Genomic DNA, 13,816 nt, shown 5'->3' on the forward strand with positions numbered 1-13,816 from the left:
AAAAACATGACTTCAGATAGCGAGGGGAGGGGGTAAAAATTGGTTTGCACTGAAGGAATTAAATATGTACAATCTTTTTTTTTTTTTAATGACAAATTATATTTTAAAAAAAACACACAGAAGCGTAAACAGCTTCAGCATGGGGGTTAAAATGGTTTGAACTAAATGGATTAAAAATGACGGCCTGTACATTGTGAAGATGGGTTTTATATTGTCTGTGCTTCTTTTTCAATAAACCTAAAATCTCCCATATTCAAACAGTGAAGCTATTTTTGTCATAAGTAGCTGAGAGCCTTGATGCTTTAAATAAGTGAGAGGGTGGTCCTTACAACAGATGGTAAAACCACAGATAGGAGGCTATATAAATCAGAAGGATAGAAAAGATCTTACAGCTGTAGACCTTCAGAACTGAATCATGCCGGCTAAAGCTCCCATTAAAAAAGCCCCTGCTAAAGCCCCTCAAACCAAGGCACCTGCAGCCCCTGAACCAGTTCCAGAAGCCCCTGCTGCTGCCCCAGAAGTACCTGCTCCACCTCCAGAGACTCTAGCTGCTGATGTAGCTGCTCCAGTTGCTGAGGTTCCTGCCCCAGTGGCCGAAGAAGCTACTCCAGTTGCTGAGGTACCTGCCCCAGCTGCAGAGGTACCTGCCCCAGCTGCAGAGGTACCTGCCCCAGCTCCTCAACCAGAAGTTCCAGAAGCCCCAAAACAAGGTGGGTGTAAGGTTAGAATACTCCATGTGATGATACCAAACCCATTGCACTTATGCCATGTAATGTATAGGAACACTCAGTGGTATAGCTTATGATAGCACAGACAAATACTATTGTATTAATATCCCATTGGGGCAAAAGTAAAGCAGCTAAAGAGCCAGTTGTAAATTGTAATCCCACTAACTTTTATAAATGGGATCAATAATACTGCAGTATTAGCATATTGCAAAGGTTACAACATATTGTGTACATTGTCTACACAATAGGTAAAAAAAATTAAGATGCTATTTAGTTTGGCTTAACACATTTAAGGCAGTAGGAAGATTCTGTGGCTTCCTGTTATACAAAGACTATATGGCTAAGGAAGTTTGATGGCTACATTGATTCAATAGTGACAAATAATTATAAAGTTTATACAGAGCAATCTGCGAGGTACGTTTTATACAGTGAATTATCCTGAAATCCTCTAAACATAAAACTAATCTGTGTGATAGATTAATTGTTGTTTGATATCAGTGTTGGTAGACTCCAAAAAAAGCATGACAAGTTAGAATTCTATAGGACCAGGATCCAATTACATACAGTTCATGGGTTCTGTACCCTGCATAGGTCTAAAAATACAACTGTGAGGTTTTGCTTTCAGACTTTCAATAGCTTCATGGTACTCCCATTAAATTTTATGTCTGTAGCATATGTTTGTAAGGACAGTATCCTTTTAAAGCAACAGTGTGACTGGTTATAGATGCTAAATCAGTACTCTTACGGTGAAGGGTGCTGATTGTCATAATAGTATTAATAGAATTAAAGTCAAAGTAGGTAAAAGATCCAAGTGTTAACTGGCTGATTAATTTCAAACAAAGATTGCATATTTGGATTGGGTTTTTTTGCCTGGTTGTTTTGTGGTTTAATGAGATAATTATCTAAAATATGTAATTTACAGTAATTCAGGAAATCAAGTTTTGTCTGTCTGTTTTAAAAATGTTTTTATTTCAGTTAGTGCTGTCTAAAAAGTATACAGAATTCTTAACAGAATATTTAAATAGATCCTGAAAAACACTAAAAAAAACTAGTTGATTTCCACCCTACCCCCTACAATTATCACAAACACACAAAAATTCACAGTATATACTTACAGTAGAACTTACCAGTGAAAATGTTGTCCACCTAATATTTGAAAATTGTCTAAAGCTTCCTGCACTCTCAATAAAAGGAGTTCTCACATGAATTTTTGCCATAGCCATATCACTGATGGCAAAACAGTTATGGATTGGCTGGGACCATACCCACAGGCTGATACAGTTGTAATACATGGACCTTTTTTTATGGACATTGGACATTTTGAAACACAGGGAAGACAACTTTTTATTTATATTGTCAACTTTTTTTTTATTGGAAACATTTTTTTGTAGAGACTTTTTATGATTTTAAGTGGAGGATAGTATATAGGGGAAGTATTTTGAAGGGTAAAAATGAAAAAAAATATGTGTTATGGAGTTATAAATGGCCACATGGTTTTGCTGCAGAGGACAAGATGGGAACTGTTTAAGGAGTTACTAATGCAAAGGAGACAAACATAACTATTACAAATTTGAGATATGTGGACTAGAAATAGATGGCCACTACTAGACTAAGGGTTGACTAAGGTTTTTTTTTTTGGCCTAAGTGATATGGTTTTATTTCTTCAATCTTTTAAAAAAATTTGCCTCTACATTAAGTAATATCTTGATTTTACATTTTTATATGTAGATAACTACTCCTATCAGCTACTCAGTAGAGCATCCTGTATACTCACATCTAACATAAAATTTGTTTCATATTATGTTTACCTCAGATATCTCATTTTTATTATTACCTACCATATTATTACCATATTCTATATCTCTTATGTTTACTTCTCCTATTTCTCCTATGCAAATGACCTCATTGAATTTTATATATATATAAGCTCAACCCACCGGATACCATCTGCCTGGGTGCAAAAATGCAATAAACATATCCTCCAAACGACTGCACTCTCAGGACTTTCACATAAAAGAACCACAATTTATTTAACGTTTTTGGTGCTCAACTCTCCTACATCACCTTTCCTTCAACATTCTGATGAAGGAGAGTTGCTCTCCAAAAACGTTAAATAAATTGTGGTTCTATTTTGTGAAAGCCCTGAGAGTGCATTCTTTTGGAAGATATATATATATATATATATATATATATATATATATATATATATATATATATATATATATATACACACAGTATATATATATATATATTTATATATATATATATATATATATATATAAAACTATTGTATAACTGACAAGAGCAAAGAAAAAACCCACTGAAATTAAACAGCTTAAGATACCAATGTCATTCTTGCCAATAGTACAGCAGTGCTAGAATTTGTAAAATTTCAAATAACTCACCTATTAATATATTCTCAAAACTTTTTAAAAAAACTTTTGCAATCACCATTTTAATCACATAAAGCTGATTGATATAGATTTTAACATCTTCTTCACCTTATAGTCAATTAGATCAGTAGGATTTCCTGGGGATGAATTTCCCCTCAACAGAGAGTATTTAAATTCTAGATGAATATAGGAAATTGTAATTTCCATGAGACAGAACACTAACTAAGGGGTTGATTCTTAAAATTCACCAGCTCAGAATAGTCATTTTGCACACTTCAAAAGGGCAGGCCTAACTGAATTCTTTAAAAAAAAATATCTGACCCAGCAACAGCAAGTCCCTACAACTGCTATGAGCTGTTCCCATAGAAAATAATCTGGAATGCAGAATCTCACGGGGGAAGTGCGAGTTTATCACTGTAGCACCTGTCGCTGGTAAAAATTCTTCTTTTGAAGCGAACTGAAATCAGATTAAAAAAATTTCAATGCAGTTTAACTTGTATTTACTTCTATTTTGTTATATCGTTTTTTTTCCCTATAATTTTAATTAGTGTATTGTGAATTTTGAGACGCTCTCATAAGCATATACATGGCAAGATATATTAGTGATAAAAACCATCACTCTTTTCTCCTTTCTGTATGTTTTACCCTTCCAATTTTTAAATGGTATTCTAATATTTTTGTGTGTGTTTAGGTTGGCTATTTTGGACTTTTTCTTTTTTATAAATTAGTAAGACTTGCAGGGGTAAGAACAGATTCTATGGGGTCAATTTATTAAAGTCTGGCGGACATGATACGCTGTAGTGTATCATGTCCGCCAGACATTGCTGAATGCGGACAGCATACGCTGTTCGTATTCAGGATTGCACAAGCAGTTCTAGGGAACTGCTTGTGCAATACCACCCCTTGCAGATTCGCGGCCAATTGGCCGCTAACAGTGGGCATCAATCAGCCCGATCGTATAGGATTGGGCAGATTGCTGTACGCAGCCTCAGAGGTGGCGTATGAGTTAAGGAGCAGCGGTCTATAGACTGCTGCTTCTTAACTCCTGTTTCCGGTGAGCATAAAGGCTCGTGCGGAAACAGGGTGAATTGGCCCAATTCGGCCAATAATAAAGAGCTGCAATGGAATTCCAAACTTCCCTAAGGCACACCTCTGTCCACTGTCCTCTCTGAAAGCCTGATTCTATTAAGCTTTCTGAGCTGGTGAAATTCTTTAAGAATATTTCCCTAGTAGAATTCTATACAGTCACTTTTTACCCTGAAAACAGTCTCTCTAAGGGGCGTAAACTGCATATTCATATGAGAAGGAGATGCATACATTGCAAAAGTGCACAATGAAAAAACAAAATTTAAAATTTATACAAAACAATTCAACCATTTTACACAAATTTACACAGGAAAAAATTGTATTGTTAAGGTACCTCAAAAATCTTAAAATTACTTATAAAAAAATTTGTATTTGTTATCACAAACGTAACATTTGTATGTAAATTACACATGAATAAATCTTATTAAATATGCACAGCGTAAATTGTAATTTAAGTACACTGGATATGCAAAAAAATAAATAGAAATTCGTACTTATAAGTACAAAATATAAAGTGTAATTGTTGTTTTTTTTCTCTCCCTAAAATGGGCTGAACATGGGTGTTCCAGATATATATATATATATATATATATATATATATATATATATATATATATATATATATATATAGTATATAAAATTTCCTCTCAAATCCCAGTGCATACAAAGAACAAAATACAAATTCTATAAAAATGCAGTTTAAATGTAATAAAACATAATAGTGCAATGTAAAATGCTGTAAAGTGTCAGCATTTTACCACTGCACTACTTTATGAATTTATGATTTCCTTCTGCAAAGAGGAACAAAAACAAATAGTTCTGCTCTGGAGTAGCAATATGCTCCCACCTCTGAGCCAAACACAGGCTGGTGATTGATGGCTACACACATTTGCAGCTCCTGATTGGCTCACAGCCCATGCCAGCACAGCATATCTTTGTAGTGATTAAAATCACAGCCCTGCCAGGTGTGTCTATGGGATTTAAGAGCTTATCAACTTTTGGATCAGTGCACAGATTGGCTCTGCACTGCAAATGATCTGCCCACAAAATAAGGGCTAGATTACAAGTGGAGCAGGCGCACAGTAATTAACCAGCCACAAGTGGCTGGTTATTGCTACCGCAAGCTCGTGGTAGCAATTAGCGCTTATAAAATTACCTAGAGATCAGAAATCTGGTTAATTTTATAAATGTGCCCCAAATGCCCCCAAAATGCAGTGTAGTGTATTTTTTAAATAAAATAACTGCACTTTGGGGTAAAGTTGGCAGGAGTGGGGTGTTTGGAAAAACAACAAAAAATGGCACTGAAAAGTGCCTTTACATAGCGGTCTATGGGAACTGTGTGTTCCCAGTAAATATATATGTATATGCTTATATACATATATATTTGTGTTAATATGTGTATATACACATATTAACACATAAATATATTTGTATATATTCATAAATATATATTTATAGTTGCTGCGCTGCTTACCCCCTTCGCTGCGCTTAGGTTCTGATGCCGTCTCTGATGGCATCAGATTGAGGTTCCCATTGGAGCCTATGAAAGCACGTTCTTGTGAGCGCAATGCTTCCCAGTAATGGGAACGCGAGCTCGCATTCGCATTGCTGACAACAATTAGCATACGCTGGTATTACTCAGTGGAGCCCAAGTATCGCTAAATGTTTGAAAGGCATTTAGTTAGCAAATGTTACAAGTTTTTTGCAATCCAGGAACATACACCTTTGGTATTGCCAATTGTATCTCCTCTGATATAGCCAATAAGGGATACATAAATAAGTACCTGTATAGATCAATATGTAGAATGTTGTAGAGTCAATTCTAGATACTGCAAGAACCATTCCAGTCTATCCCTGGGAACAGTTTAAACAATTTTTTTTTATATACAGTTAGAATGTTAGTTCACAAGTCCACTTGTACTGTCGATAGTCTTATGTAAAGGTTTATAGCTTAGAGTAACTCAAGGGTAGGACCATTTACCCTTTATGATTCATTTAAAAGTATCCTGATTATACTTAAAGGGACACAAAACCCAAAAATGTTCTTTCATGATTCAGATAGAGAATACAATGTTAAACAACTTTCCAATTTACTTATATTATTTAATTAGCTTCCTTCCCTTGTTATCCTTTGCTGAAAGGTTTATCTAGGCAAGCTCATGAGCAGCAGAGAACATAGGTCCTAGCTGTTGATTGGTGGCTGCATATATATATATCTCGATTGTGATTGGCTCACCCATCTGTTCAGGTAGAAAACAGTAGTGCATTGCTGCTCCTTCAACAAATGATACCCAGAGAATGAAACAGATTAGATAATAGAAGTAAATTACAAAGTTGTTTAAAATTGTATTCACTATCTGAATCATGACAGAAAAAAATTGGGTTTCATGTCCCTTTAAAGAAACATAAAACCCAAACATTTTCTTTCATGATTCAGATAGAGCATGCAATTGTAAACAATTTCCCAATATACTGAAATTATCACATTTTATTTCCTATTATCCTTTGTTGAAAAGCAGGGATGTAAGCTCAGGAATGTGCACGTGTCTGCAGTACTATATGGCAGCAGTTTTGCAACATTGTTATTCATTAGCAAGAGCACTAGATGGCAGCTCTATTTCCTGTCATGTAGTGCTTCAGGCATGTGCACGCTACCTACCTAGGTATCTCTTCAACAAAGAATAAAATGAGAATGAAACAAATTTGAAAATATGAAACTTTTTCAAATTGTATTCTTTATCTGAATAATGAAAAAAAATGTTGGGTTTTATGCCCCTTTAATGTTACAACGCTGCATAATATGTTAGAGTTTTATAAATAAAGGATAATAATAAATACAGTTTCATTACAGGGGAAAGTGGCAAAATACATAATGACAATAAATTATAATTGTTATTCTACAGTATTAAACATGGTATGAGGAATTCCAAGTGAAGTATAATTTCTCTTTAAGGTAACATTTTTTTCAAGATACTAGACAAAAGTCCCCAGTTTCTGCTGGGTTTAATGTCCCTTTAAAGGGATATGAAACCCACATTTTTTTCTTTCATTATTTAAACAAAGAATACCATTTTAAACAACTTTCCAATTTACTTCTATTATTTAATTTGCTTCCTTCTCTTTTTAACCTTTGCTGAAAGGTTTATTTAGGAAAGCCCAGGAGCAGCAAATAACCTAGGTTCTAGCTGCTGATTGGTTGCTGCAAATATATATACACATTGCCATTGGCTCACCCATGTGTTCAGTTAGAAACCAGTAGTGCATTGCTGCTCCTTCAACAAATGATACCAAGAGAATGAAGCAAATTTGATAATAGAAGTAAACTGGAAAGAAAAATGTTAGGTTTCATGTCCCTTTAACTTTGTCTGAATGCTTTACCTCTCTTTCTGCTATAACAGATATTTGCATATTTATACTTGCAAGACTCTGTTATTACATTAATCTCGTAGACATGATCAAACATTCGGGATTTGATACTAATTAGTCAAACAAATTCAGAAAACGGCAGTTATCTGCAAAAGTTCAACACACAAATAACTGATAAATACTACAGACCGCTGCCATTTTTGCGATTTGTTTAGCTAACTACTACTAACGAATCCTGATTATTTACAAAATGTATATTTTTATATATATATATATATATATATATATATATATATATATATATATATATATATATATATCCAAATCACCAGATCTTGCCCTCAAAAGGAAAACTGCCTGGGTGCAACTATAAAGTTAAATAGTAGCCCAAAAAATGCACTCTCAGGTCTTTCACAACAAAGTTACTTTATTCCTGTTACGTTTTCGGAGGTCTTGCCTCCTTCATCAGCATGATGCTGATGCTGATGAAGGAGGCAAGACCTCCGAAAACGTTACAGGAATAAAGTAACTTTGTTGTGAAAGACCTGAGAGTGCATTTTTTGGGCTAATATATATATATATATATATATATATATATATATATATATATATACTGTATATATACACACATATATTTATATATATATATATATATTTATATATATATATATATACATACATACATACATACACACACGTGTTGATTGGAGTAGCCGTGTTAGTCCAGAGATAGGGGTCCAATTTATTAATGTGCGGACATGATACGATGTAGCGTATCATGTCCGCTGCACATTGATAAATGCCGACAGCATTCTTGTGAACTGCTGGTGCAATGCTGCCCCCTGCAGATTCGTAGCCAATCGGCTGCTAGCAGGGGATGTCAATCAACCTGATCGTATTTGATCGGGTTGATTTCTGTCCGCCGCCTCAGAGCAGTCGGACAGGTTATGGAGCAGCGGTCTTTAGACCGCTGCTTCATAACTTCTGTTTATTGCGAGCCTGAAGGTTCACTGGGCTCCGTATGGAGCGTGATAAATTGACCCCTTAGTATCATTACTCAATGCAATATTCTTGTTATTTTGATATATATATATTCCCTTTGTCAGACAGTACATCTGTTTAATTCATTTACACTGCATGTTCTATCATTGCTGATTCTGTATCCCTCTACCTGTTATAGTATTGCTGTTGCATGCAACGCTACTATTCTTGAAGTGTTTTTTTTTTCACATTAAGGGATCCAGATTGAATTCTGTTGAGTGATATTTTTTCAGCCTAGAGAAGTTGCGGAGAAGGGAGTGAGCAACATTTGTGACAGCTGTTAAGAGACAGCAGCCATCAAACATTCTAAATGTTCATAATGGAATTCGGTAGTTCAAATAGGTCAGCTGCTTCTCATGTTACTCTACAAGGATACAATTAGATTAAATAACCAGGCACTAAAAAAAGTACAAGGTTGGAAAAACCTGTACAGATAAATCCTTTCTTAAAAATAGCACAGCCATCTTTTATTGCAATGAGAAAACAATATGTTCTTTGTAAAATTCACAATTGGGGCATGCACTCTATAACATTTATAATCTGGACCATTAAACTCAGCATTTCATCACTGCATAAAATGTTACCTTATTGAAAATAAAACATTATTGCCCTATACATTTATTATTTATTTTGCATCCCTTTGCTGTAAAATACATCTGAAAAAAATATTATATAATATAAATATATAATATTATTATTATTTAGTTATTAGATAAAGATTAAAATGAATATATATCTGTTTATTTAAATATATGTTATATAATTGTTTTACTAATTAACTAAGCCAAATAAGTGCTAAACCACCTTAAGGGAATAGAAGAGGGCTGGCTACCCAAGTTTCTTTCCTTAAAAGGGCAGTATACACCAATTTTCATAAAACTGCGTGTAATAGACACTACTATAAAGAATAATATGCACAGATACTGATCTAAAAATCCAGTATAAAACCTTTTAAAAACTTACTTAGAAGCTCCCAGTTTAGCACTGTTGATGAGGTTAGGCTGGGACACCCACTGAAAGGGATTGGGAAAGCAGGAAGGGCAGATACTCCCCCATCCTCTGCATATGAAAAGCCCCATTGCACATCCAGGAGTCTGTAGACATCAGTATACATAAAAAATCTTTAGGGCTTGGTTAGGAGTCTGAAAAACAGCACAATGTTATTTAAAAATAAGCAAAACTATACATTTTTACAAAAACACTCCCAGATGGGCTATATAAATGGATCATCTACAAAACATTTATGCAAAGAAAAATCTAGTGTACAATGTCCCTTTAACTGAACATGTGCAGAGTTCATGATATATATGTGTATGAGTTTTTGATTGGTTAGCAAGAGTCCATTTCTTCTGGAGGACAGGAAAATCAGTACAAACAGAAAAATAAATAAAAACATAAAATATGCTCATTTGACTACATAAAGCTGCATTGTTCATTGCAAAATTCTTCTCAGATATGAAGGTGCATTGCTATGCAGCTTACAATTTGTGTTTGAGATTGTAATATAAATGGTTAAATTGTGTGTAGTAAACAAACTTTGCATTATTCTCTCATTATTCATTTTTGTCCCAGTTTCCTTTAATTTCACTCCAAAAATTCATAGTTTTCTCAATGTCATATAGTTTTTATAAACTAATGGGTGCTGCCATAATAGATAGGTAAGGGGAAAATCTAGGTACACAAAAAGACAGTGTCCCTTATTTATAGAAATTAAAGTACTTTATAGAACCTAAACTGTTATATGTATATCTTCAATATTACAACTAATATAATTATATATATATATATATATATATATATATATATATATATATATATATATATATATATATATATATATATATATATATATATATATATATATATATATAAATAAATAAAACATAATTACAACCTCAACACTTTGAAAGCAAGTTTGAATTTTTTTATGTAAATGTGTTTAGTCATAAAATATTTCCATGTCTGTTTTCTTATGGTAAAGAAATCTAATTGGCTAGAAAAAGGTGTCTCAAGGGACTGCGCTGTGGGCGTTCAGTGGCAGTTTAGAGGCGTGGCCAGGGAGTTTTTTCATCTACATTTAGGCTCAGAATGCAGAATTCATAAACACTATATTGCCCTTGTAAAATAAATTGTCTCACTATTTCACCCTACTGTAATTGTTTTCACGTTTACTTTGTTGCATATGTTAGTGTTTTATAGTTTTTTTTTCTTCTTTTCTTTTAATTAGTATGTTCTGTAAAGGTTCTGAAGGTGTTTTGTTGAATGGGTTTTACTGGATCGAGGCCATTGTTAGAAACACTGGTGCTTTAGAGTGTTTAAAAAGACATCAAACCAAGTTTTTTCTTTCAACATTTATATAGAGCAGTGGTCTCAAAATACCGGTCCTAGGACCATATGTGGCCCTCCAAGTTAATTTAATTTTGCCCTCCCTTGTTTATTAAAGGGACACTGAACCCACATTTTTACTTTTGTGATTCAGATAGAGCATGACATTTTAAGCAACTTTCTAATTTACTCTATTATCAAATGTTCTTTATTCTCTTGGTATCTTTATTTGAAATGCAAGAATATAAGTTTAGATGCCGGCCCATTTTTGGTGAACAACCTAGGTTGTCCTTGCTGATTGGTGGATAAATTCATCCACCAATCGAAAACTGCTGTCCAGAGTTCTGAACCAAGAAAAAAGCTTTGATGCCTTTTTTCATATAAAGATAGCAAGAGAACGAAGAAAAATTGATAATAGGAGTAAATGAGAAAGTTGCTTAAAATTGCATGCTCTATCTGAATTACAAAAGAAAATTTTTGGGTTCAGTGTCCCTTTAAGTAAATGATTAATTTGGCCCCATAATTTTTTTTTAGGATTGGAAGAGGTGTAACAAGTTGATGTTCTATATAGGCACTCACAAGATAAATATAAAGACAAGCATTGTCCAGTGTAGACTCTCATTATGCACTGCTTGGATAAATGTCACTTTTTATTCAGTTCCAGAATGATCACTTCACTTGGCACTCACACATTAAATATACACTGTATGGGGTATTGTGAACTGCTGGTGCAATACCGCCCCCCCTGCAGATTCACGGCCAATCGGCTGCTAGCAGGGGGTGTCAATCAACCTGATCGTATTCGATCGGGTTGATTTCTGTCTGCCGCCTCAGAGCAGGCATAAAGGTTATGGAGCAGCGGTCTGCTTCATAACCTCTGTTTCCGGCGAGCCTGGAAACAAGGGGCATCAAGCTCCGTTCGGAGCTTGATAATTCGGCCCCATGGTATCATCAGGCAATACTCCCTTCACATCCCTCAAACACTGTACCGTACGGAGTTTGATAAATATGCCCCTAAATGTCTATTGTGGACTATAGAAATATAGAGCATGCAATTTTAAGCAACATTCCAATTTACTATTTATTATTATACATTTGCTTTGTTCTCTTGGTATCTTTTGTTTAAAAGCATACTCTTATAATTGACGCCGATTTGTTTAGCTAGCTCCCAGTAGTGCATTGCTGCTCCTTCAATAAAGGATACCTAGAGAATGAAACAAATTTAATAACAGAAGTAAATTGGAAAGTTGTTTAAAATTGTATGCTTATCTGTTTCATGAAAGAAAGATTTTAGGTTTCACATGCGCACTCCTGAGCCTACATAAATATGAGTAAGAGGTAAATTTAAAAAAAGCAAACATTCAGGTTAATTTCTATTTTCAAAGGCACATTCAAGCCACTTGAAGTGCACATCAGTGCGTTTAACTTTTGAATAGAAGTATTTTTGCAATACTTATGTATATGCAAATATGCTTCTTTTAAAAGCTATCTGTGTTTCAAGTGACAGCTTTTGTTGTGCATGTGCACATGAAGCATATCTAAATATGCTTAATGCATCAGCATTTTGAACAGTGTGTCTGCTCAGAATGCTGGTGGTGCCTTGTATTATGTTGGCAATGACTATATTTATGTAATTCAAGTCACTGGCTGCTCTCTGAGCAGACATATTGTGTAAAATTCCAGTGCTGGAGCACATGCCCAGTAAAAGCTCACACTGAAAAGAGTAATAGATTTTACTACAAGCATTTTTGCTAACGTGTCTTGCAAAAATGCTTCTATTCAAAACTGAAATGCATTGATGCACATTTCAGTTTTGGCTGGAATGTCCCTTTAAATTATAAACAGAATTATACAAATTTAAGTTTGACTTCTATGTCCCTTTAAATAATATATTTGCACCATTTATATGTAATGGGTCATTGATATTCCATGACATTTAAAAAACAAACACCCCCCCCCCCCCCCAATTATGTTACCTGACTAATATATTTGTTTCCACATCAAGGTAAAGATTACTTAAATAGATATAAAAGTCAGAAATAAATGTGGAAGTTCTTAAACATTTACCATCTAAATGAATCATGAAAGTTTAATTCTGTTATTAAATTTACCTCTTTGTCTTGGTATCCTTTGGTGAAACTTCTGTGCTTTCCATGAAGACAAATCTTTAAGTGTGTGCATGTTTTGAGCACTATGGAATAGATCAGCGGTCGCCAACTAGTGGTCCATTGACCACTGGTGGTGCGCGAGATGTTGGTGGTCCGTGACACCATCAAGCAGGAATTAATCTCCTCTTATGGTGTCACTCTCGTTGTGCCACAACTCTCTACAGTGCCTGGCTGGACATCAGTGAAAACCGACAAAGGAGGAGTTAAATTTCAATCTCCTTACGCACATTGCGTAGTACTGCGCAACATGCGTAGCTAGATTGTATTTTTAACTCCTCCCATCCGGCGCGCTGCTCAGAGGAAGATGCTTCCAATCTAAAGCCAGCAGAGGTTGGTAAAGTCTTGGCTTGAAATAGTGGAATTATAGTATAAAAAAAGAAAATCTTAGAAAAAAAATTCTCTTATATTTAATTTATTTTCTTCCCTTTACCTGATTCTTTGTAGTAGTTTTCCTAGTTCCTTTAGATGGACTTACATCACTGTTTGTCTTCCTCCCCTCCATCTTCTTTTTTTTTATTATTAAATATTAATTATTTTTAATTCTAATAATTTAGAATTCCACCTGAATTCCAGTAATTGCCATCCAGCAGATCAGCCATATCCTACCAGTATAATAGTAATTGCCAGTAACATCAGTCATAGTTAGCTCACATCCATATTGAGAGCGTTCTGATATAAACTTAATTTATGACTCCAATGTCTGTCCATG

At 34.5% G+C, this 13,816-nt stretch overlaps 1 protein-coding gene across 1 annotated transcript in view; it reads left to right on the forward strand.

The window, feature by feature from the left end:
* Positions 1–381: 381 nt before the first annotated feature.
* The window catches only part of MYBPHL (myosin binding protein H like), a 147,070-nt gene continuing 133,635 nt past the window's right edge, over positions 382–13,816 (forward strand). The window contains exon 1 of the mRNA XM_053706885.1: positions 382–710. Within this exon, the coding sequence (XP_053562860.1) occupies positions 416–710 (295 nt within the window). The 5' untranslated portion in view covers positions 382–415. The remainder of the gene's footprint in view (positions 711–13,816) is intronic.

Source organism: Bombina bombina, chromosome 3 (genome assembly GCF_027579735.1).
Source record: "Bombina bombina isolate aBomBom1 chromosome 3, aBomBom1.pri, whole genome shotgun sequence".
Lineage (NCBI taxonomy): Eukaryota > Metazoa > Chordata > Amphibia > Anura > Bombinatoridae > Bombina > Bombina bombina.